The following is a 26708-nucleotide window of genomic DNA, read 5'->3' as shown; positions in this document are numbered from 1 at the left end:
AAAATAAAGTTCAAAAACAAAAACACTGACGACTACAGAATGAGGCTCTTAAAAATATGAGAACAAGGAAATATTTTCATCTGAGACAGTCGGGCGACTCCTTAGATTAAACAGTTTCCCATAGGATGGAAAAGGGGTCTGACTATAATTACGATTTTACGCATCATAACAATTTCATATGAAAATATTTTCTTGTTTTCTTGTAGTCGTCGGAGTTTTAGTTTTTGAACTTTATTTTATTTGAACTATTTTATAGTACACGGTTAGAAATTTTTCTGGATATCATTTTGTAATTTTTTAGGATATCATGTACCGATGTGAACGATATGATTCGACAATTAAGGGAATAGAAACATTAGCAATAGTTATGGCGAACGAGTCAATGTACGGGCGTCAGGCCTATATTGATTGGCGATATCACAATACCATTGGTTAATACCTGACTCTATACCATACCAGTATTATAGTAAACGTGATAATTAAAATGATGTCACAAGGAGTAATGACAATGTTGTTACTACTAAGTACTTAAATTTCTTGCGAAAGTATCAAACTCAAATGGTAAAGCATCAAAAATCGATCATTTTCCAAGATATTTTAATCTTATCATGTTGGTTCGGAACAGAGGAAAATTTCCAGACTTCCTAGAATTCACACTGTTATGAACTTTCTAATCAGAAACAATTGATGCAACAAACACGACTTTTCTTGAAATTTACGTGTCAAGTTCCATGCCCTTTCTTAAAACAAAATTTCCCTACAAATTTCTGTTAAGTTTTGGTAATTTTTAAAAGTTTTTGAAACATTGCAGATAGAACGATCAGACAGCCAAGAAAATTATTTTTAAACCTTGTTAATAAATTTATCGAAATACAAAAAAATCATTTAGATTTTCAATTATCTTTCGTTTTACAAAAAGTATTATCTCTCTTAGACATACTAAAATTAATATATAAAAAATCATTCATTCATTAAAGATCCGCCACGTCAATGATCTTCAGTTGAAAAAAATAAATTTTATATTGAACAAAAAATTATCATATTTATGGCGTTTGTTTTTATTATTATAAAATTATATTGATATAAATTTGAAAAAAAAAAGTATTAGTGGTGTGATCAGCAGGATTTTATTTTTGTTTAATCACTACTTTATAATTTAATAGATAATTTTTTTACAGTAAAATCTATTAATTTTCTCTTTTACCTAAATAATTACTGTATTAAACGCCATTACCCCGATCATAAGACTTTTAGAAATAAACTTATCTTCTTATTTCAGATATACACAGGTTTATGTTCCGTGAACGATCGACAAATTTCCGAAAGCGGAAAATGGAGCTTAAAAATGAAATGTGCTATAGTAAGAAAATTTTCGCTGACACACCCATAAAAACCTTTTTTCAAAAAAAAAAAGTGTGGTGTTTTGACATTTTGTGTGGTGCGTTGTTAAGGTGGTACAGAACACCACCTTAATTTATTTCTGAAAGAGCGTTTGATATCTGTTTTATGCATAAAAATTGGTCTGGTAGTGAAAAAATGTTGTTTACTATGATTACTTCATTTTTTAAGATTCATTTTCTGCGCATTTAAGATTAAGTCTGACAAATTGACAAACAAAAATTGTCAGCCAAATAATTTAATAAATAATTTATTTTTAGCTAATTTCAAAAACTTATACTTATGCTATTGATAAAATGCTTTACCTCGACATAAAATTTATGAAATATATAGTCATGAGTAGTTACATCGAATATTTAGTACAAAATAATGAATGTGACTTTGAATAATGAATTTTGAACTGAACAGTTTTTACTGTAAACATTTTTATCAATCACTTATTTTTAATTTTTTGTTATCTCATACAGACTACTGTAATGAGTTAGAGACTAATCAATATCAGTAAATATGTCTTATTTTATTATTATTATTATTATTTCTTCTTTAAAAAAAAAAGGTTTTTTTCCCTCATCAGACCACAAAATCCATATCTTGTTTTTATGGAAGTTTTATTATTTAATGTGCTGATTTGTACAAATCTATTGAATGTGATTGGTTATTGCATGTTTTTGAATAAAATGTTGTAACACCTCCAAAATATTATGCTATATCAAATAAAAGATAAACAAGGTTATTGAGATCACATCCTTAAATGAGGGAAAATTTTTAAATGGAGTCTAAACAAATCTGAATGAATCGAGATAACTTGTAACTACCCTGTCAATCATTTTTTTATGTCGATGCTACGAATTTGTTTACAGTCAAAAGAGAAAATTTTCCAAGAGTTTAATATGTGACCTTAAAACATTGTGTATTCGTTTAAACTTTCCCAAAAGGCGAGAAAATTATATGTCAGAAATTCGAATTAAATTCACACAGTGGCAAAATCATCTCCAAAAAAAAAATTTTACTTCTAATTTTCCCAAGGGTTAACAGAAACCAGCCTCAAAATTTGAAACTTTAGTCTCAAATATTTTCATACACTCATTTTTTGGTAACATCCTTAAAACGATTAAATATGTTAGTTATTATATTAGCTTAAAATTATTTATATATAAATATTTCAGTTTTGTTTCTTTTTTGAAAAGACAGATTATGTTTGAAATTGTATTTTTCTAAGTTCAAACGATTTCAAACAGATATGTTACTTGCTATTTGTATACTAGTAAATATCGAAATCTTGATATTTCTCAATATTTAGTTTACGCCTGTATGTAACATATTACATCAAAATATAGTCGAATAGACCATGATGTAAATATCGTGTGCATGATTAAATGTAAACAACAACAATAAGTAATAACAAATTTTTCTTTTACATTTTCAAGTTTTCAAGTTATAATTTTCGTTTTATATTCCTATCATCTTAATCTTGACTTGAATTGAAAAAGCTTGTCAATATTATTTATTATTCTTAAAAATACTTCAATTCATTCATAAAAATTGTTAATTATTAATTCTAAGAAATAACATTTTTTCTGTTGTAAATAGCCAGTGATTCATAAATTTAATTAACTTTATGTGTTCACACATTTATAAGATAAAACAATAAGTTTTTACGTAATGTAGTACAGTTTATTGTAATCCTATAATTATCTAATCAAAACCAATTAATTAGGAAACAATAATTATGTATTATAATTTTCCTTGTTAAATGTACGTAGATATAAATACGGAAAATAAAAATTGTTTATAGTTTTTTTTTGAAAGAAAATTTATGATAACGTTTTTGATAAGATTCTTGGAAATGCAACTACTTCAAAGAAGGAGGTATGGTCTGTGTTGAAATTTATATCTAATTTGAAAAAATTAAACTTTTATGCAAGGAATTTCACATAACAATTTCACTAAAATTAGCGACAAACTGTGAAAATTCTCTCATCTCATCTGTTTTACGAGCATTACATAATATCTACATTATAGAAATATATACTGGAATTTTCAATTTATATAGAATCATTCCTTACATACTGCTTGTGAAAAGAATAATTAGAATTCTTTTTTGTAAATATTGTACCTTAACACATGAAGCTAAAAAAACCTTAGTAACATGACATTATAGCAAACGGATTAATTTCTAAAAATCCATACTAAGTTCTCACTTAAGTCAATTAAGGAACGTGTGTACAAAAGTCGATGCTACTAGATCGAACAGTTTCAGTTGTGCGTTGACCGATCAGTCAGTTTAAACTTTTATATATTTATAATAAGATGTAACAGTCGTTTAAAATCAAGAAGTTTATTAATTAAATGAATTAGCAATTGTGAAATATAAAGTCAGTAGGTTATTTAAAAAAAAACTCTTTAAAGTATAAAATAACATACTGAACGACTAATGAAATATAAATTTGCTAATAACTTTAAGTATTCGTTTCCTTTCGTGATAAATTTTAATAGAATTAATCTAATTTGTAATATAAATAAAGTAATCTTTATATTTAATGCTGCTCATTAATAAAATTAACAATTATCTTAAATGTTTAGTTTTTAGTTAAGATAAACCGTGCCGGTGAAAAATGCAAAAAATTATTTATTATTTTAAACAATTTAAATACTTAAATGGTAAACTTTTAGATTTTACATTAACACGTTTTTAAAGATATCTCGGCCATCTTAATATAATTATTTATAAAAAAAAAAAATTCTAAAACCAGATTAATTAAGATTTTTTATTTGTTGATTACCAAACACTAAATGACCCTATATATTAAATAATTTTTTAAGTAGTTTTTTCAATACCTAGAATTACATATGTAATAAATTATTATATCTTACGTATTTGTGACGCTATTTGTTTAATTGGTCAAGTTTTCACATACAAACCCGTTCACATAATTTTCTTGCACTCCTCTGTTCTAAAAGTTCTCTAATGTGTTATAAAGACAAGATAAAATGATCCCAGGGCAGAGCGCAAACGGAAATTATTTCTCGATTCGTTAGATTTTCAGTCTTTGCGTATTTAAAATTGAAGGCTTAATATATTTGTAACCGCAAAAACATAAATTTATTTAAATCAGAAAGTTATAGTCTCATTTAAACGCTTATGTCTGAAGATTGTAAATCGATTACGTCTCGACTTTTTGCAGAAAAATTCTCAGAGAAATTTTTGAGCAAAGAAACAAATTATTTTTATTTTTTCCAAAAATAATTTTTATTTTTTCAAAATGTTTAGATTTTCGATAAAATCGATAAAAAAATGAATCAATATTTTTTATTAGTTTTCTTTTCGTACAAAAATTCAAAAAACAGTTTCATAATTTTTTCCAAGTTAAACTAATCCGATATCAGCAAAGAGTAATTATTTTTTTTATCAGCAAGTGATGGCTTTCTTTTGGTATTTAAAATTATCTGCATGGTAAAATTCAAGGTCCTCAAGTGCCCTATAACCGTAATAACTTCAACAAGTTTTGAGAGGTTATTTTCGACATTTAAAAAGACTCCCGCAAGTATTTCAGCCGTATGTACAATCTTTTGAAACACATTTTTCCTAATTCTTTTTCAATGTAAAATATTTAAAGTTTTTCACGAATATAAAAGAAATTATGTTTTATTCGAGGTAGATTAGTGTATTTGAACTTTCAACGCGTTTCATCAAGTTTTTTAATATTTTTTATAAAAAAATTGTTTGTTTTACAAGTTATTTTTATTTTAACATTGACTTTAATTTATGAAATTCCTTTAATATGACGTTAAACTCATTGGTGGTAGTTTGTATTGTAACTTGGTAGACATAATAACATTTGAACATTGTATGTTTCATGTTAGAGGCGTGTTTTATTCAAATTAATATCAACAAAAAATTAAATAAATATCAATCTCAGAAAATATGTGTAATTATAATATTTATTAAAATATAACTATTTCTCCTTTTATGATTATTCAGCTCAATAAATTGTTATTTTTGGTGTCGGTGTCAGCCAAGAAAACAACTCTGATAGAACAGTTTGCTACATTAGCTTGGCTGACACCGACTCCAAAAATAACAATAATTTTAACTACATTATTATATTAATTTGTGTTGGAAAAGTTTTTCTTTTGAAGTCGGTTTTCTTTTTGTTAAAAGTTTTTTTTTTATTTTGTGATTTTTAGTGTATCTGAAGTTCCTAGACAAACTAATTTGTCACTAAAAAAAGAATCATCGAAATCGGTTGGCGTGATATTGAGTTATTCGTCCTCTTGCCATGCATACTTAATGAAAATTTAAGACTTTTATGGTTTTCTCATGAATGGCGTTGTCAGAATTGGACCAAAATGAAATTTAACCACACGGGAAACCCCAGCTTTCAAATAGATAAACAATCATCAAAATCGGTTCACCCAGTCGAAAGTTCTGAGGTAAAACAAATAAAAAAAAATACAGTCGAATTGATAACCTCCTCCTTTTTTGTTTGAAGTCGGTTATTAAAATTTGACACACATTAATAGATATCGTGAATAAGTTAAACACGCTACAAAATTGGTAAATTTTTAACAGATACTGCAAAAAAAATAGCTTTTATTCTATGAACTTTATCCATTACACTGACTGAAATAATGTGGACCAAAAAATAGCCAAAAGGGCTACCTTGAACATGATAAAAAAAAGAGACATGCACGTGTTAGATAAGTTTTAAGTGGTTAATAATTTTAAATATTACGTTTTACAAATTATTTACCTAATTAGTATCATTTTCCTACTTTAAATGTGACACTTGACACTTTTAAAGTCTCATTTAAAGCTATAATTTTGATGAAGAATTATATTTTATTTTTAAATAAACAGAAATTTTCATGACGCAGAAAATATTTCCTCACCATCTTAATTAAGATGAAAAATAATTTAACGATGCTTATAATAATAATTTACTTACTTAAAACAATTTTCAATGAGGTGTTAAAAGTCATAAAAATAAATTACCTGAAACAAAACAAAAAAAAATATTAGTCAAATTCAAAAATTAATACAAAAATTTCATCAAAACAGATTTCTCAATATTACCGACGATTTTTTTTCGTATGCATGTCTTAATTATGTCGTGTTGCAAATTTTGTATTTAAAATTTATAAAAGAAAAACAATTCGCTATATGTATAACTAGAGATATAATGAAAAATTTTAATAATGTACTTGGCCCCTTTTCTTTATTAAATTCATAAATATAATGAAGTGCGAGGTCCGAAATGACTCTATTCACGAAAAGCAGTTGTTAATATCGTTGATTAAAACTCTTTTTTTAATTCTTTCAATTTAGTGTTCAATTTTATATTACAAAAAATTTAACACTAAGATAATTCGAAAATACGAAAGTAGTGGAGGTGCAGGGAGGCATATATTTGATAAGAATAATTAAGGCTTTAATATATAATAAAACTAACAGACCCTGCCAAACGTTGCTGTGGCTAAGGTTCTTGTTATATTACATTGTAGTAAACTATTCAAGGGGAACAGTAGGATATCAGTCATGAAGACCACCATTCTTTTTTACATAGATGCCATTTGTAAAAAAACATAATTTCACGGTATTATCTTCACTATAATATGAATTTAATTGACACTTCAGTCCAATTAACACTTGGCCGGCTATGCTAACGCCAAAAATTTAAAAGTAGGAACAATTGAATTTCACTGTATTTCGTTTATTATACCATGCATATATGAAATATACATAGTATATTAAGTTTAGTCCCAAGTTTGTAACGCTTAAAACTAATGATGCTAGGAAAAAAATTTTGTCATAGGTGTTCATAGAATCACCTAATTAGTCCATTTCCGGTTGTCCGTCCGTCCGTCCGTCTGTGGACACGATAACTCAAAAACGAAACAAGATATCGAGCTGAAATTTTTACAGCGTACTCAGGACGTAAAAAGTGAGGTCAAGTTCGTAAATGAGCATCATAGGAAAATTGGGTCTTGGGTCCGTAGGACCCATCTTGTAAACCGTTAGAGATAGAACAAAAGTTTAAATGTAAAAAATGTTTCTTATCAAAAATTAAACAACTTTTGTTTGAAACATTTTTTCGTAAACATCACTGTTTACCCGTGAGGGCGCCAGTTCGGCGGAAATGTTTATAACATGTACTATACTTGATTATCAGTTATGTATGTGTTACATGTTTGTATGTGTTATGTGATAAAGAAATCAACACTGACTATGCATGGTATTTCAACAATTAACTCAGTCAATTGTTTGTTTTCACTTGTTTCAAAATAAATTTAGGCCATACCTTAGCCTCAGCAACACATAGTGGCTATGCTATTAAATTGTAACTTATATGACACGTTTGTATTTTTAACTTAGTGCCATCTATTGAATACTTACTCAATGCAGTCAACAGATATCGCCATTTGTAAGAATCGTTTGGAGCTAACAGATAATTGTGACTGTCAAATAATAGACAAATAATTGGCGATAAAATAATATTGCGACTATAAATTGAGATGTAAGCTATCCTATCTTTCAAGTTGGATCAAATTGCACATGGTGTCGCAAATCAAATTTAAAATCGATTCCGTAGTTTAGGAGTCCATCGCGGACAAACAACGTGTGATTTTTGCCAACATTAGACTAACAAATTAGGCGAACGTAATTTTTTTAATTTACCCACCAATATCAGGCTTTATATACCTATATTATGTTTATCTATGATTGGCTTATTTAGTAAGGATTGCTTTATCTACTGTGCTAATTCTTCCTAGAATCTTTCTTTGTTTTCCTAAAATTTGTTTTTGGATTTTTTAAATATATAAATTGAGATCAATTCAGTTATAGATTAGTAGACACTGAAGAAATCTGAAGAAAAATTGAAGACTTTACTTATTAAATAATCAAATTACCAAGAAGATTTACAACAATTTATTGAATTACAGGCAATTGAATAAGAAAAATAAACAACATTCACAATTATATGATACTTTCATGTGTTTGATTGACATTTTAAATGATTATTAAATACTGATTGTATGCTGTTCTTGTTTGACTTTCTCCCAGTGTGAATTAGTTAGAGTAGAAAGTTTACTAAAAAAAAAATTGTAATAAATAAATAAAAATAATATATGATAAAATGTGCATACAGGAGGTATAATTTTAACTATACATATTAAAAATCTATAAAACATACAAAAAATATTAGTACTGAAATTAATTAATATAAAATTAATTTCGTGGTATTTGAAATTTTTTTTATAAAATATTATTTTAATGAGTTCCGCAATTAATTTATCTGTAAAACGTCCGTGTATTAATTGTATATCCTGCATTAATTGTAAAAATTGTTTTATAACAAATGAAAACGATTAAATAATTTTTTGAACTTTTATAGAGAGATTGATCAAAACACGCGAAAATGTGGTTTTTTTTTTAATGGAAATATATTTTATTCGCATTCTAAATTAATTTCGAGTCAATGTAAATCCTGCTAATGTTTACAAGTTACCTACAAGTTTAACTTCAGTTTTTGAAAATTATAAGATATAAATTATTTTATATATAAAAAAATAAGAATATATCAGTTTTACCAAAATCGATAAAATATATGCTCTGTAATCAAACATGATAACGTAATTTTTTAATAAATAATTTTTGTTTTGATTTTGATATCAGAGTGGTTTATATATAGCAGAACTTCACCAAATTAATAATGAAGCAAAATTTTCGCGATATGCGGTATGCTTAGGGTAGCTGGTTCTATTCCCGCCGTCGCAACAAAATTGATTTAATTAATAGTTGTGATGGGCTGGTGTAGTGCATGGTATATGCATGAAGGAGGTGCACACAGCCTCTGAAATTGAGGAGCTGGTAAATGAAATTATCAGCGGAAAGGTGGTAAAACATATATATGGTATCACAATGGGCTCTATAGCCTAAGTGTGTCCTTCGTGGGCAGATAATATAACCTAACCTAACCTAGCTTCGAAAACTACAAAATACATGTCATTCTTTCCCACGTATCCTACTACCCAGAACTTATACAGACACAAAAATGTTGCCATAAATCGATTTCCATAAATTTGACCTTCGTGTCACGGTTAAAAAATATTAAGATACTTTTTCCTCATTATGCGCTCACGGTCTATTATTATGTGAAAAAGTTATATAATATATTTGACAGAATGTCGAATTACACCGAAGCCCTAAAGCATATTTCTACCCACACAATTTTTTTTTCAACAAAATAAATATATAAAGTTGAAAGTTGATATTATTCACCTCTTTATTTTAATTAAAAAAAAATTAGCCTTGTGTTATTTTTAAACAAGTTTATACATCGTTGTCCTACACAACAAATAACGCACGAAATACTAATAATCTAATTGTTTTTGCTTGATCTCTGCATCAGATAAAATGACACAAAATATTTTTTAAATATAAATTAAATTTTAACATGAATAAAATTAGCAATTCACTTGTTCTAATATTTCAAACTTTTATTAGGAAATAAATTACCGAGATCAAAATAGTGTACTTTTTAACCGACTTCAAACAAAAAAGGAGGAGGTTCTCAATTCAATTGTATTTTTTTAAATGTCTGTTACTTAGAACTTTTGTCTGGGGGAACCGATTCTATTTGAAAACTAGTGTTTCCCGTGTAGCCCCATTTCAATTTGGTCTAAATGGCCAAGCGGTCTAAGGCGTTAGCCTTTGACCGTTTGTCTACTTAGACTTAGGTTGCGGGTTCGTATCCAGACAGCTGCAGTGTAAGCAATTGTAATTAATAAGGCGGTAGAATTGATAACATTGTCGTCGCTTGGATAAGAACGAAGTAACCAACTCCACCCACATAAAAATATAATTGTTAATTTGTATGTAAGTTAAAAAAATAAAGATTAACAAATAATGACGTGGGTGGCCTCTGTTGGAGGTTAAACCCCATTATTTTTATTTAATTTGGTCCAGTTCTGACAATGGAGTCTATGAGAAATAATTAGATGCTAAAGTTGGATCAATCTCCAGTCATTCTTTTTGCAAAATTAACACTTACAGAAATATTTACGAATATTGATTTTTATGTGTTTCAAAAATATTTTTGTCGAATGATTCAAGGCCTTAATATAAAAGGTGTTATAAAACGTGTGTGTGTTTATGATTTAAGCCACATAATTTTGCTATAAAAAATTTATATTGATTAACATTTATTTTGAAGTTGATGCCGTAGACCATAAGGGTCGCATTCACATTAACATGTTGTTTATTTAACTTTTGAGTTAGTTTTTTTTTTTAATATTTACAGTTTTTTGAAGTTTTGGTTTTGGGGAACAATGAACTCTGGTATATACGTATACAGTCCACATAGTCATATTTGTAAACACATTCTTATAACCAATAATTTATGCTAATATTTTATTTTACATATTTTTTCTTTTATAGAATTATTTAGTATGTAAATATTCTCGATAATTTTTCTATTGGCACCCGTATTTCTATTTGATAAAAATTTACATTATTATGGGATGGTTTAAATAAAATGGTAGGTATTAATTATTTTGTTTACCTCCTTCTTTTGTTTGATTAGAATTTTAACCGGATATAGCGAACCAAAAATGTTATAATTTTGAGTAAAATATGTGTGTTTGAATGTTCTCTTATAGTGATTATAAACCTCTAATTCGATTTTATTTCAAGTGAATCGTCGTTAGATTTGTTTCAATAACACGTGTTACCTACTGGTTGCTAAGACAGAAAACGGACTTAAAATTTTATACTGAATGTATCGTGTTTGGTATCAACTGCAAGATCTTGAAGGGCACATTCTTGATATAAATATATTAAGTCGCTATAAATATAATATGCAATAAAGTCGTGGATTAAAAAATATTTAGTACCAAATTACCAAAAGGGTATTTTCGGATACCAACTTCAATGAAGTAAAGTAAAACTTAAAAGCTAAACTACCACCACGAAAATAATTTTCACAAGCATATAATGTAGATGCAAACTATCGATTTAAAAGGATTTGCAGTCCTATCATATTCATTAATTTTTAAGCATCGAGTTATTTTTAACCAACCCTTGGGCTTAAGTGTTTGTCTCCCTACAATCTTGTACAAATGTTTTGTACTATATGCATGATAACAGTATACATGCTTGTCATGAAATAATGTATTATTTTTAACTATAATTTGCCACTCAACTATTTGTGTTGTTTAAAATTCTGTTAATATAGTTTTCTCTTTTCAACCACCAATACTCTAACTATAATCGTTTCTTTTCAACAATAAAATTGATAAACTTTGCGTTATTATATCTCAACCAAGAAACGGTCCATTTTTAGGACTTCTAGGCTCTCTATTTTAATTATCCGAACTTTTACTTTAAATTTACTTAGAGACAGACGGTTAATCGACTTTTAATTTTTATGGCAAGTGTATTCTTACAATTTGCCATAGGGACACAACAACCTTAATAGTTTTTAACTTTTATTTTATTAAATAAATCTATTCATTTATACTGCAACATTGTCAAGCACATTAGTTGAAGCGTCGTCACTATGATGGAATCTATAACGGAATATTAATAAGGTTTGAACGTGAACTGCATAGATATTAAACGTGAAAGTAAATTGTAAATATCAAATGAATTTTCTAATATAAGTTTATAAATTTGTTTATTATGCCATTTAGAAAACGTTAAAAAATACGGAAGATTAAAATAAATTTTTTTACAAATTTCAGGTCACCAAGTGGTATATAAAGGGTTGCAAAGTATGGCTAAATGATTCTCGTGGTTTTCGAAAATAAAGATTACAACAGGTTCTTCTAATCATCCTGTGACTACGTCCTGGCGACCATTAATGTGACTACCATTTTCCTGCCAATAGCTACGTAGTTGAACCTAGAAGACCTCGAGTAAGAGTATGGCATTCTTACGCCATATTTCAGCTATTTTAAACCGTGCCATCATCGAAAAGTTGCGTTAATTTTTTTTGGCCATAAATTCATTTATAAATATTTTTTAAATTAATAATAATTCCACTTTTTTATTAATTATGAATAATAAATGGTTATATTTTTGAATAAATAAAACGGTAGTGACGTATTAACCTCTGTTGAGGCTGTGAGGCAATCGGTTTCTATAGAAATTTGCATTATAATAGAGTGAAAGCCAGTCGAGAGACAATCTATTTATCATTATTCATGTTATTTGATCATTTCTCCATGCGATGTAGTTACGAAAGCGAGGTGTTGACGTCACTGTCGTTTAAATTTATAGTTTAAAAAAACCATTTTCAATTGTAAAATTTAAAAAAAAAATGTGCATTCAGAATGGTGAATTCCATTGTAAGTGAGATAAGTTTTTTTATACTGTTTAGAAAACACTAAAATGAAAAATATTAGAAATTATCTTCAATTGTTTTATTATACGGAAGGCGTCATTAACTAACACAAGGAAGTACGTCATATTTATAGAGCTAAAATCCGTTACCAAAGAAGCAATGATTGCTTGCAGTTGGTTAATAATACAATGCATTTTTATTTTACCTTTATTTTTTTCTTTACACTTATAAAATAGTAGTTAATTACAATAATAAAAGTAAACGGTAGCGTGTAGTACCTGGGATACAGTTTAGGTACCTTGAAATACTTTATAGTTTCTCGACAGATAAATTACTATCTATGGGATAGCAACTATATGACGATAAAATTTATTTATTAGAAGGCAAACAACCCAGTTTTCAAATAAAAAAAGTATAACATTATTTAATGTTTCAATGTAAAAAAATATTGCTTTTACTGTTTATTTATTAAAAATTTAAATTTAAATCAGTTTTTACCTAAATCACTAACTTTTGGTTGGTATTTTGTTATTCCATTTTTTAGTTTGAAATGATGCACCACCATGTTCGTTGTTTCTGTTCTTTTTTGTGCGTTAACAAGTAATAACATAATATAAAAAGGAAAAAAAAGCACAAATGAAAAACAAAAAGTAGATGTAGCTGCTAAAAAGCTCAGAGAAGAGGATGTATCTAAGTGAAACTAGGATAGCGTTTGAATCTAATATATTTAAAAAAAATATGATGTGATTCTTGGTACATTATGATCTTGCTCCATATTTCACACATCGTGTATCGTGGATCACAAATTTACTTTAAAAACAAAAAAATATTTTAAATTCTCATAGAAATAGTGTTGGGATACTACTCTACATTCCATGTTATATTTTTATACCATAATGGTTTTAAAAATGTAAATTTTGATCCCTGATACTACACTCTCCCCTAGGTACATATATAAGTAATTAAATAAATAAAAATATTTTTTTACTTTTAAATTAATTAAATAAATAATCATTGACCTTAAATATTTATGTACGATAGGTATAGTAAGTACATTTTCTGTATTAAAGACGTCAAACATTCGTTTTTTCATGACATTAAAACGTATCTATCTATAGAACAACATTACATAATCATTTTTTTATTACATAGGGTGGATACTTAGCGATAAATATTTGTTAATTAATAAAATATGAAAAACACATTCTTGTCAGAAATGGAACCATATTGTTCTATGGAAGTATCAAGGTGTAATTATTGTTTATTAATTTGATAATTTTGTAAACTTATTGTGACAATAGAAACTCACATTATAATAATATATACACGGTATTCTGCTATGACTGCAGATCGTCGGCCTACAGAATAAGCTCATCAAAGACGAAGGAAAAAGTCATTTACCAATTTTGGATTTGAGCCCTAATTTGGGCGCTACGGGTATGAAAAAAATTGATAAATTGGTAAATTCACTGACTATAATTCGATAACCAGTAGCCAATGATAATCAGTAGATATTAGTAAATGTCATTTAATAATATTCAACTAAAGAAGGGATATGAACTGATTTCAATTGGATTATATTATGTTGAAAAAAACCTTTAAAACAAACTATTATATTATTTCATTGGTATGGTCAATTCCCACTTTTTTTTATTATTATGTATTATATTTTTGCAAGAAAACATTAGATTATTAGTAAAAAAACATAAAAAGTCGCAGAAGGAGTGTTTTTAATTTAACGTAAACAAGCAGCTTATTCTGTAGGCCGACGATCTGCAGTCAATAACAGTACACCGTGTATAAGTATAAAAGTCAAATATTTTTAACATCACAGCACAGGAAAGTTCTTGTATAATGAGTCCAAAAATTCAAATCGAAATTTTGAGCATATGGTTACGTTATCAGAGTTAAAACTGTGTATTATCTCCACTTTTAGATAAATGTCTGTGCGTGCGTTCGGGAAAAGTGCATTTTTTCGTTCACGATTTCTCGTGGATAGCGATTTTATATTTACTCCAATTATATAGAAGCAGACCACCTCAATGGTAGAGCTCAGTGGTCAACCCAGCTCAGTGGTCGAGCGGTCTAAGACGTTATTCTTTGACCGTTTGGCTACTGACTGGGAGTTTGTAGGTTCGAGTCCAGGTAGCGGCAGTGTGAACAATTATAATGAATGAGGGTGCAGAAGTGATCACATTGTCGTCACTTGGATAAGAACGAAGTAACCGAATCCACCCACATCAAAATGTAATTGTAAATATGTATGTAGTTAAATAAATAAATATTAACAAATATATGTGGGTGGCCTCTGTTATAAGGCGTATATGTCAGAGAAACGGAGGTTAAACTCCATTATTTTATAGACGCAAAAATTGGAGCTTATATGGGCGAACGGAAATAAAGTTTTTATGTTTATATTGAGAAACCGAAAAGTTGTAAACACACTTAACCCATAATATAACCTCTCGTCATTTTTTCTATGAAGCTAATATTAACAGAAATATTTATGATTTTATGAAGTTGCTTAACAAGGAAAAAATATCTTTCGCAGTGCTCAGTATTGATATTAGTAGCTCTTGCATAGAAAGTGAGTATTTAACCTTTAAACCACACATCTCTTTTCAAATAAAAGAATTCAAATTGCGGAATGCAATGTTTTAGAAAATTTAGGAAAGTTTTTATCATCTGGAAAGTTGAATGCGTGGACCATAAGAGTCGCACTCACATGAACAGCTTTTATTTTCACCATAAGTTATAAATATTTACAAATTAAAAGAAACCAATTTATTGGAAATAAATAAAACTAATTTTAAATAAAAGTATTGATTTTTTTTTATCAAAACAAATACTTATCGCTTATTTGTTTACAAATATAAGCATTTATTTTGTTAAATAACATTATTTCCTTTGAACTAATTTAGTAACGGAAATGTAATAATTGATATAATCTGGCCAAAATATTTTTAAACATGATTAAAAATTTCTTTGATTGTGTAATTACCTAAACAACTGAAATTGTTTAATTCTTAATAATTTTTTGTTATCAAAAATTTACTGCACAATTCACTGACTGATTGTTTTTTTACCTCTTGAGACATTTTTATACTAGAAACAAGTCTTTGCTCTAATAATTTGTGTTTTAAAGCAGGCAAAAAAAGCAAGTAAAATTTATCAAGAAAGAGTGAATAGTTAAAGTTTTCTCAGAAAGACAAAACCGTTTGAACTTAGAGGATAAACTTTTATGAGACAAGCTTTTATTGTATTAAGAAAATAATTTTTTCACTCATACATGACTGTAAAAGTTTGAGGCGCTCCAATTCATTCTTGATATTTTAAATTGAGCGCTTCCATGCTTTTGTAAATAGTTGTGTATGAGTGACTCATAAAAAAATTATTTTCTAATTCTTAGTGCAATAAAAGCTTGTACCTTAAAAATTTTTTTATTAAAATTCTTTTATACAAGTGCATGAAAAATTGACGAAATTGAGAGTATCTAGGACTTTTAAAAACTGCTGTTGAAATTGACATTTCTTATTAATTACCTAAAAAGTATAAATAATAACATTTATCAAAACATTTAAACGAAACAGAATTGAGAATTAATTATTATTCATTAGCGATTAAAAATTACTAATTATTTAAAAAAAAAGTAAACTAGTTATTATTCTTCATAAGTGTAAACAAAACTTTTAATATTTAATTAAAATTTTTAGTTCTACTTTATTAATTAATAAATCAACGTTATTTAATGATGATTTCGTAATTAATAATTTATAATAATATTTAAATTAAATAAATAATATTTTAATTATGAATCAATATGCAAGATATTTTAATTTTTATATTTTAAATATAATCATTATTTTTTTTCGAAGGAATGAAAGAAATTGGTCAATAAGCGAATAAAAATCTCTAAACGCAAAGCCTTATAATAGGACATATTCTAATAGTGCATGCAACTTTTTGTGGAACAAATTAATGTCCGTGATTCGATATCAAGTTATGGATTTAACGTTTCCAAAAAAAAGAGAGTATGCAAATATTTGAGACTCAGTTTCAAATTTTGAGGGTGAATTCTGTTAGAACTTGAGAAAATTAGACGAAAATTAAGAGTAAAATTTTTCGATATATAACATAGTTTTGAAATATTGATGCCTACAGATTTAGAGACAATCACTTCTAGCAGAAAAATGAGTGCCGCTTGTTATAATTTTACCTGCTTATAAAGGGCTTTAAAGAGAATGTATATTAGCTGATCCTAAGTAAGCATGACCTATATTGCTTTGTATTACTTTTTCAAAAAATTCGTAAAAATTATGGTATATAATATAGTTATTTTTTCTTTCTAAAGATAGAGTCTTTCTTAGTATTAAATCCAATAACGTCAGTTATGAACAGAAAACTTCAAGAATAATCAAAACAAATGTAAAAAGCTAACTTATATAAGAAAAAATTTATTAGCATTGCATGCGAGTGTCTTCTTCATAAATCAAAATTGAAAAGAGAATTGAGATTTTAATTAAATCTTACCTTGACCAGTTTTTTTTTCTTATTCAAATTTCAAAAAATCATAGGTTTTGACAGTGGGAAAGAAGACTTCATTTTACTGTTTTATAACTTTTTTGCATAAGAAATAATTTTAATGTAAATATTTTATTAATTTTGATCAAGAAAATTTTGAACTTCCCACAATCTGGACTCGAGAATATGTAATAAGCGTATATGTTTTAAGAAAGTAGGTCATTAATAAAAACATTTTTGCGAAATTATTTTTTTATTATATGGATCATGAATTTATTTAAATTTATTGTAATTTTTTCTATAAAATTTTAATTTCATAAATAAATAATTAGTATTCACATAAGAATAATTTTATTTGCAAATGTGAACTTGGCAGTGATTTTTACTGTGTAATCGTACCTGAAATTTCTTTGCCTATTGTCGAAGATATACAAAAAATTACTTAAGACTACAAGATTGCATGATGAAAATAGAACATACAGGTAAAATATGTGATAATGATTTACAGGTATGTTTCTGTGTGATCCTTGGTATATTATGATCTTTCACCATGAATCACAAGTATATTTATTATTTTTTATTGTAAAAAAAATAGTGTAGTGACTTTGGTCAATAAAAAGGGTTAATTTTTTTATTATATATGGCTTTAAACCTTACTGCCTTTTATAAAACTGCTTTAAATCTGATGAAAGTGGAGTGGTAAAATAATTCAAAAGAACAAAGTCAACTCAAATATTTCAATTTCAATTAAAATATTTCCGAAAATTTGTCCCAAAAAAATGATAACTCTCTATAAGTATCCTTTTCATCTCATCTGAGGTCCTTGACCATCACTCTGATATTGATTTAAGAAGGAGTGTTATAAGTTTAAAGTGTTTATCTGTGTGTTTCTCACTGACATCGTAGCTCTTAAATGGTCGAACCGACTTGATTGAGAACACTTTATAGCTAAGTTTCCAAAAATCGGTTTTTAAATTTTGTAAATTTAACTTGTATGATGTTAAATCTTTTATTATTCAATATTTGTAAGTTGTAACTTTTTTAAATAAACTTTTAATACTGATAATATTTTGTGTACCTATTTATGCACCCCTGTATTTTATATTTTCAAAAAAACAAAATAATCAATAAATTTATCAAGAAATTGTGCTAAGAAATCAACGATGAACGGATGTGGTATGCTAATTATATTTGTTATTTTTATATAAATCCCACTTCCTGCGCCATATATTTTTTTAGTAACCAAGCATGATTTTTGTAATATTAATTAAATTTTATATCATTTTTTATTGTGATTGTGAAGTTAAAGCTTTCGTCTAAATTAAATTTATTATAATTTTATTCAATATTTAACACTATGAATATGAAATTCATTTTAATTACCTATTTATTTATTAAGTTTCCTTAATAAATTTTCACTAATATATCGGTGAGACGCAGTACCTAGAGTCAAATGAATCTTAATTTACTTATAGTTTCTTGATATTGATATTTATGGGACAGCATTTGAATTGAAATGGGGGTATTTTATCAGAATGGAGTTAGGCTGAAAGCTTATTGTCAATGTAGTTTTATTTCAAATTAAACTAAAAATAAAATTTTGGCGAAAAAGTTTGAGGTCTATTTACAAGCTGCCAATTGCTTATTGCTTTATAAATCATAATCGCTGTGCTGGGTCCACATCACAGAAAAAAATATTCCATGAATTGCTTCATCTTTCTAACATGAGTGGAAGTGAAAAGATCATTGAAAGAAGTGAGGGGAGAGGGTTGTTTCAAGCAATCGTCGAATGCAAAAACGGAATCTTTCTAGCATATCTAGAAATGCCTTTGAATTTGTATAAGTCAGACATCCAGCTGCTCTTGTGACAATATATTATTCGATTTTCGCGCAGTATAAGTGACAAAAATAGGTCTCATTAGGTACAAATCTTTAAAACCTTTTGTTGAAGTTATTGCTGGACGCTCACTTTAGAAGATTCCTCCAAGAGAATCATTTGATCAAGAGTTTTCATGAGTTTTCATTGGTTTAATCATATACATTTTATGATACTGTTCCTTAGAGTGAACTGTAACGATTGCATGCTCAAGATATGGCCACAATGGGCAGAGGTGATTACTAGTACAGTGGGGTGTGAGCTAGGGTATTTAATGATGTTGTACCATGGATCACACGCTATTAATATACCAAAGAATAAGAGAGTTTGAGTATGCAAGGCTAACAAACATTTAAAGTAAAATGTGATTTCAGGCACTGTATCTTTCCTTATATATAAACGTTTAACGTTTTCATTCTTCAAGAGTCAACAATTATTCATTCAGAGGAAGTCAACGTAACACACATTTCAGGTGAGTTGTTACGCTTGATGGCTTTAAATAAGTGTATCATGGGGTGTATTTTGTTTGTAACGTTTATCCACTAAACTATAGTAAGGTAGCGAAATCTATTATGAAATTCCCTTACTTTTACATTATAGAAAAAATTTCTGCATTTTATAATGCGATTAGAATAAAATTTCGAATATATTGTGCTTTCTGTATATTCATCAAAAACAGAGAAAATTATTAAATGTATCTAAAATTTCAATGTCTTAGGACCCAGAATTGGGTTAATGAAAATGTATGTAGTAGAATAAAAATTGGGCATAGTTACCGGAAATCAAAAATATATATTTAAATAATCAACGAAATCATCGTCAGTAGCTAAAGTTTTTTATCAAATTAAAAATATAAATAAAGCCAATATGCAGACACCGATATTTCGATTTCAATGAAAATTAATTTAATTTTTTAAAATTTATAGCCCAAAATTCTTTTAACTAATGTAGGCTCTTGGACTAAAAAGAAAAATTGCGTTTTATTAATGAAAAATATAAAGACTGATGAAAAATACATAAATAATAATTTTTATTATTTATAAACAACAAAGCCGCTAAGTCAAACAGTAATAAATAGTTTTTGTTTAATTTTATATTTAATATGCATATTAAATTATCATGTTTAAAATTTGAGTAGCTTTCGAAAATTTTACATAAAAAAAATAATGCCTTTTATTTCATTTTATATATACAAAAAAAAAATCAAACAAACTAAACCGGTCTCTGAAATCATATTTAAATTTTAATTAAACATTTATAATTTATTATCAATGCTATTTTGAAATGAAGAAAAACATTCAATCAAGGTTAATTTTGTATTCAATGATCGTCTAGAATTTTCTATAATCGATATGATAACAGATGAGAAAAATTCCCAATATAATTATTTTTGGTCAATTCATTTTGATTAATTTATGGTAAATGTATACCTCAATGTTTTTCCTTAGCCCAGAAAATATTCGATTACACGGAAACTGTATCTATAAATGTGGAAATTTTAAAATAATTTGTGAAATTTTCTTTAATTTTTATTATTTTTAAGACAGAAAATATATGAAATTACAAGATGTACTTTTAATAATGAAATCAATAATTTAAAAAATCTAAAACTGCGTCAAATAAAATCTGAAAAGAAAGTCTAGTAGTTTACATAGCAACTTTAACAGCCGGGACCAATTTAAGATTTAAGCCGGTCAAAAAATTAATGCCCAACTATTAAAGTCGTTATGTAAACTACTGGACTTGTTTTTTTCTTTTCAGATTTCATTTGTCGCAATCGGGCTTTGATTTTTTAATTATTTTTATTATTTTAGACTTTTAAGTCTCCTGGCATTAAAATATCCTCTTTGAATTTTCATTATATTTAGAAAAAGTTATAAATTTGTATGTGGTTTTATCCTTCATAAGGATTACAGAAATTATTTTATACTTTTTAGTCCGCTATAAAAAAAATGGTACGTTATTTTAGACTTTTGAGTCTCCTGGCACTAAAATATCCTATTTAAATTGTCATTATATTTAGAAAAAGTTATAAATTTGAATGTGGTTTTATGAAGGATTACAGAAATTATTTTATACTTTTTAGTCCGCTATAAAAACATGGCACATTAAACATTTTACTGTCGTTTTGTTCATGTTTCTCTTTTCCTTCTCTTTTTTCACATTTTCATGCATTATCAGCCACTTCTAAGCTATGGTCGAAATTATTTAGCTCACCGAGAAAATTATAAAAATATGGAAGTGGCATTTGATTGTATAATAACGTCTATTTGCCCTAAATTGCTATATTTAGAGCAATTTTACATTATTACATATAAGGAAATGCAATAACAACCTACAATCCAATAACAACCTACAATCCAATCACGCCATTGAAATCGACAAATTTTGACATTTGTTACACAAGTGAAGATTGCATACACGTACAGGTAATATGCAGCTCTTCCGGGGGACACCGGCTTCCGCCCAGATGTTCCAAATTATTCTATTCATCCCTTCGATAACTGATCATTTGTCCATATACACCCCGTATATATTTTCCATGAAGGAAAAAGTTTTTTTCATAAATAACACCGTTCAAAACTTTCACAAGTTGAACATAAGTTAACAGAATAGAAATTATTTAAATAAGGGTGCAAGAATCAGGAAATTTATATGGAATATTATGATTGCAAGATGCTTTGCACTTCTTTTCTAGGTGATGCTAAAATCGTACAAGAGAGGGCTTCATGTTTCCAGCTTTTCAGGAGTGTTTTGGTCAAATTAATCAAGGATTATACATAGCCTCTGTCTGTTTTTAAAGCAAGACTTCTGTCCTGTTCATGTTACCTAACCACAGTTATTTGTATTACTTATCCTAGTAATAATTAATCTCCTTAATAAGCCACTCACCTTTTGCCCATCCTGTGAGTACATTCCCCAAATACACAACTTTATAACATGGATCCGGTGGTGATATATCAACACTTGCACAACTTCTCATACGTAATTTATTAATTAATGTTTTTAATGCACGTTTACCAAATTCCTTACTTGGACCTTTATATTTTAATAAACAGGTAACACCACTGTCGATTGGTGATGTTAATATATTAGCATTACACATTCGACCATCGCTTGTATCATGTTTATCTTGTGCCATTTTTATTTGTATTGATATTAATTTCTTTTTTAAATTTTGAGACATTTTTAAAAACTTTTTTTTGTTTATAAATTATTAAATATATTCACAACAAAATAAATTATTAAATAAATATAAATATTATATTTTAAAAACACAATTATTATTAATAATTTTTAACTTCTCACAAAACTACGACATTTTTAAAATACACAGGTGTTATTGTTTAAAAGTATTATATTCTGTTGAAACATTCTATGGTTGAACATATTTTTTTTTTAACGTTAAAAGTTAACGAACTAAATCAAAAAAATGAACGTTATAATAAAGTTTTACGAAGAAATAATAATAATGTTAACTGGTTTTGTTATAAAAGTTTGTATGTTAAATTCTGAAGTATGTATGAATGTGTGTTCAACAGAGTTACAGAGTTACAGAGTTGAGTTTGACTGTTAGTAACCGTTTGAAAGGAAACACGGATAGTATCTGTTAGTAAATAGATTATTTTGTTTTAATAAGTGTGTAAGTATATAGTTGTGGAGTGCATGACTCTTGTGTGTATGGCTGACTACATTGCTCTCCCACTCTTATTATACCTTTTTCTTCATATAAAAATACCTAAAATGTCTGTCTGCTTGCATTTATCAACTAAAACTCCATATGCGATATACATGCGGTATAGTTTGTATTGGAAGTCTATGTTTTCTCTCTGCGTTCACATGTAAAGAGTAGCCTGTTGATTGTGTGAAAATAATTGTTTAAATACTAATTGTCGTCCAGATATTGTAAATTACATTGGGTGCTAGGTGGTTTTGAGTAAGGTTCGGCTAAATCAGTTTGTCGTTCAGTTATGTCAAAACAGAGAGACCGTCGTATTATTTCACAAACAGATAGTTACAGGTCCAGCAAGTGACGTGAATTGTCTCTTATCTTCTAAAAATCTCAATTCTCTAGAAAAATTCTCATTGAAATTTAAATATGTATAATTTTATTATCGATAATAAAAGAAGCGCAGGGTAATGAAAATCTACATTGTAATCATAATATCCCATTTAATTTCCCGATTCTTCCACCATTTGTCATTGCATTTCTTATCGTGATTAAATAGGCATGATTTTAATATTTCACCGTGAGTCCATAACGAATTGAAATTTTGTTGATAATTTTTTTCTGCCCTTTGTATGACTGTTAAACGAAAATTATAGAAAAGTGAGGTTTTAATCGTGAGTTTACGATTGAATTTAAGAAAATCGAGATTTTCATTTTATATAATAAAACATTATGTAGAGACAAATGGCAAGGGATAAATGACAGCAGACTGTGGCAGAGGACTAAAAAATTGATTCGAATCACAGGTCTGGAACTAAAAAACTGCTCAGGATTCTTTAACTCCTGCTTATAAATTTTACCCACTGAAACTGGGTAACATATTAACAAACTTTGCAAAATTCAATCAGGAAATTGAAAACTTTAGGAATTCAGGGCACTAAATCAGTGTATTATTTTCTGGTTTGTTTAATTTAAATGGAATAAGTTTATTTTTACCTATATTTATGAAAAAATTAGCCTTTCTGGAGGAAAAGTCGATTTATTTCTTCAAATTGACTTTTGCAAACATTCTGTATTGTGTTTCTGTTTACTGTTCTGTCTATTAACACTTAATTAGAAGCTACAGGCATACAAAATTTACACAAGGCAGACTTGTACAAAACTGAACAAACATAAAAATTCTGCACGAATGTGACTCAAATAAAAAGAATATAAAAGTTTGACAACTGACTTCTTATCGTAATACCAACAAAATAAACTGAAAAGTCCTACAAACACTAAAATTATGAACAAAATCAATTCTCACTACCCTAATTTCCGAGGTCAGATTCATCATGGTGGCGATTCAGCAATCATAATGCTAATTTTTGCTTTCCGATCCTGATCACGAGCTGGCCTGGCTGAATTTTTAAAAACCCGGTCACCTGGCGAAATCTTCTAAGCTCGTCACTGCCGGGCGAGGCCCGAGCCGGTGGTAATTCTATTGAAGATGCAAATCAGTATGTAATGACTTATTTTCAAAAAGTGTAATTGAAATAATTTCTAATATTTTTCTGAGTATTCTATTATAAATTAATTCTTATTTTAGCTCAAGCTGTTGCTGAATATCCACTTGGGTTCTTATTAGAAACATTTTATAAGAATAGAATTATGCAATAATACATTTACTAAGTGGCCATTGTATACCTGCATTACATTCTAAACGGGTTTTTACGGTTTTTTACACACTCGAAGTCGACTAGTATCCATTCTCATCTTTTGTTTTGTTTTGAATATATTTTTAGGCTTGATGATGGTAATGACAATCTTTTGCAATGACGTAAGAAATGTCTTGCATAAGGTAATTAACTATGTGTTTTTACTGGAATGTGTCCACAAAATTCATTCAAATATAATATTCATACCTATATAATTTGTTTGTTAGAAAATTACCCAGCCAAAATTTTTGTATTCTAATTTTTAGCTCATTGGAATAAATTCAGTTTTATCACATTCAGTTTTCAAAAGAAAAATCATTTTTAGTTTTCAATACTATTATTTGGTTTTGTATCTTTTTTATTTCACTTCCACCATAACTAGTCATAATATTTTATACGTATTTTTTAATATCAATCTTTTGCCTTTTTTTTCGCCTCATACATAAGTGCTAACATTTTCAACAAACTAGCAGATACCCGCCCACTTTGCTGGACAATTTTTCCTTCAGATTATCACGTTATAGCCCTCACTTATCCACACTTTTGTTCAAAATTTTATGGATTTTAATTTTTTGGTGGGGAACTTTTTTTGAAAATGAAGTTTTCTCGCTGACATTGTGAAATTTTCTATAGGTCCAATCATTAAATTAACCTGATTTTTATACTTTTTGGATCAAAATTACCCCAGTCACTGAGTTTCATTAGATTCCAAAACAAAATTTCTTTTAACGATTTTCTCGATTTTATCAAAGGGGTACCCCTTAAAAAAATTGCAAAAAATCGAGAATTTTTTTGTATCTCCAATGTTGATAAAACTCAGTATATAAGGTAATTTTGACCCAAAAATTACAAAAATCGGGTGCATTTGATGACTGGCCGAATAGTTTTTGAGATACGGACAAAAAATGATCCAAATATTGCGATATCTCAGAAACTTTGCATCCAATCATTAAATTAACCTGATTTTTATACTTTTTGGATCAAAATAACCCCATCTACCGAGTTTCATCAAATTCCAAAATAAAATTTTTTTTTGTCGTTTTTCTCGATTTTTTCAAAGGGGTACCCCTTAATAAAATTGCAAAAAATCGAGAATTTTTTTGTATCTCCAATGTTGATAAAACTCAGTATATAAGGTAATTTTGACCCAAAAATTACAAAAATCGGGTGCATTTGATGACTGGCCGAATAGTTTATGAGATACGGACAAAAATCGATCCAAATATTGCGATATCTCAGAAACTCTGCATCCAATTATTTAATTAACATGATTTTTATACTTTTTGGATCAAAATTACTCCATCCACCGAGTTTCTTCAAATTCCAAAATAAAAGATAATATTAATTTAAAATATTTTTAGAATTATTCTTAGTTTTCCCAATATGGTGCAATAAGCGGCAACAGAACTATAAAAGGTAAAATTAAATTTAGTTTTCAAATGACTTATGATGGGTTCACACAATGTCTTGTATGATATGCATTTATATCACTAACGCAAGGTCTCTAAAATTTAACTTATTTAATTTATATAAATATACAAACATAATTTATAAATAGTACAGGAAAAATTATTTAATTAGCGTACGTATACTAAAGAAATTGAAAAATTATTAATGAATTAAAATTTGCCAATACAAATAATGCGGATTAATACAGTTATGGCAAAAAGTTCGACAACCATTAAATTACTTTCAATCAATTCAAGATAAAGAGCTCGAATATTTATGAGTTCAAGAGGATTATAATACGGACCATTTAACAGCCATACCACAGGGAGTGAGGGAAACGAAGTAAGTTTTCTATAATAGACTCGTTACGGTTTTAGTACTAGTCGATAGTGTAGTAAAAGTAGTCGAATTAGTACTTTTTATACCATGCATTTATGAAATATACATAGTATATTAAGTTTAGTCCCAAGTTTGTAACGCTTAAAAATAATGATGCTAGGAAAAAAATTTTGTCATAGGTGTTCACTAAATCACCTAATTAGTCCATTTCCGGTTGTCCGTCCGTCCGTCCATCAGTCTGTGGACACGATAACTCAAAAACGAAAAAAGATATCGAACTGAAATTTTTACAGCGTGCTAATGACGTAAAAAGTGAGGTCAAGTTCGTAAATGAGCATCATAGGTCAATTTGGTCTTGGATCCGTAGGATCCATCTTGTAAACCGTTAGAGATAGAACAAAAGTTTAAAT

The 26708-nt window shown here is 27.8% G+C and overlaps 1 protein-coding gene across 1 annotated transcript in view; it reads right to left on the bottom strand.

Annotated features, from left to right (window-relative positions):
• LOC123291653 overlaps window positions 1-22360 on the bottom strand; it is a 109827-nt gene extending 87467 nt beyond the window's left edge. The window contains exon 1 of the mRNA XM_044872013.1: window positions 22036-22360. Coding sequence (XP_044727948.1) covers window positions 22036-22330 — 295 coding nt within the window. The 5' untranslated portion in view covers window positions 22331-22360. The remainder of the gene's footprint in view (window positions 1-22035) is intronic.
• Window positions 22361-26708: the final 4348 nt, after the last annotated feature.

The sequence above is a fragment of the Chrysoperla carnea genome, chromosome 2, assembly GCF_905475395.1.
Source record: "Chrysoperla carnea chromosome 2, inChrCarn1.1, whole genome shotgun sequence".
NCBI classification, from domain to species: domain Eukaryota; kingdom Metazoa; phylum Arthropoda; class Insecta; order Neuroptera; family Chrysopidae; genus Chrysoperla; species Chrysoperla carnea.
This window is presented reverse-complemented; position numbering and strand designations above follow the sequence as displayed.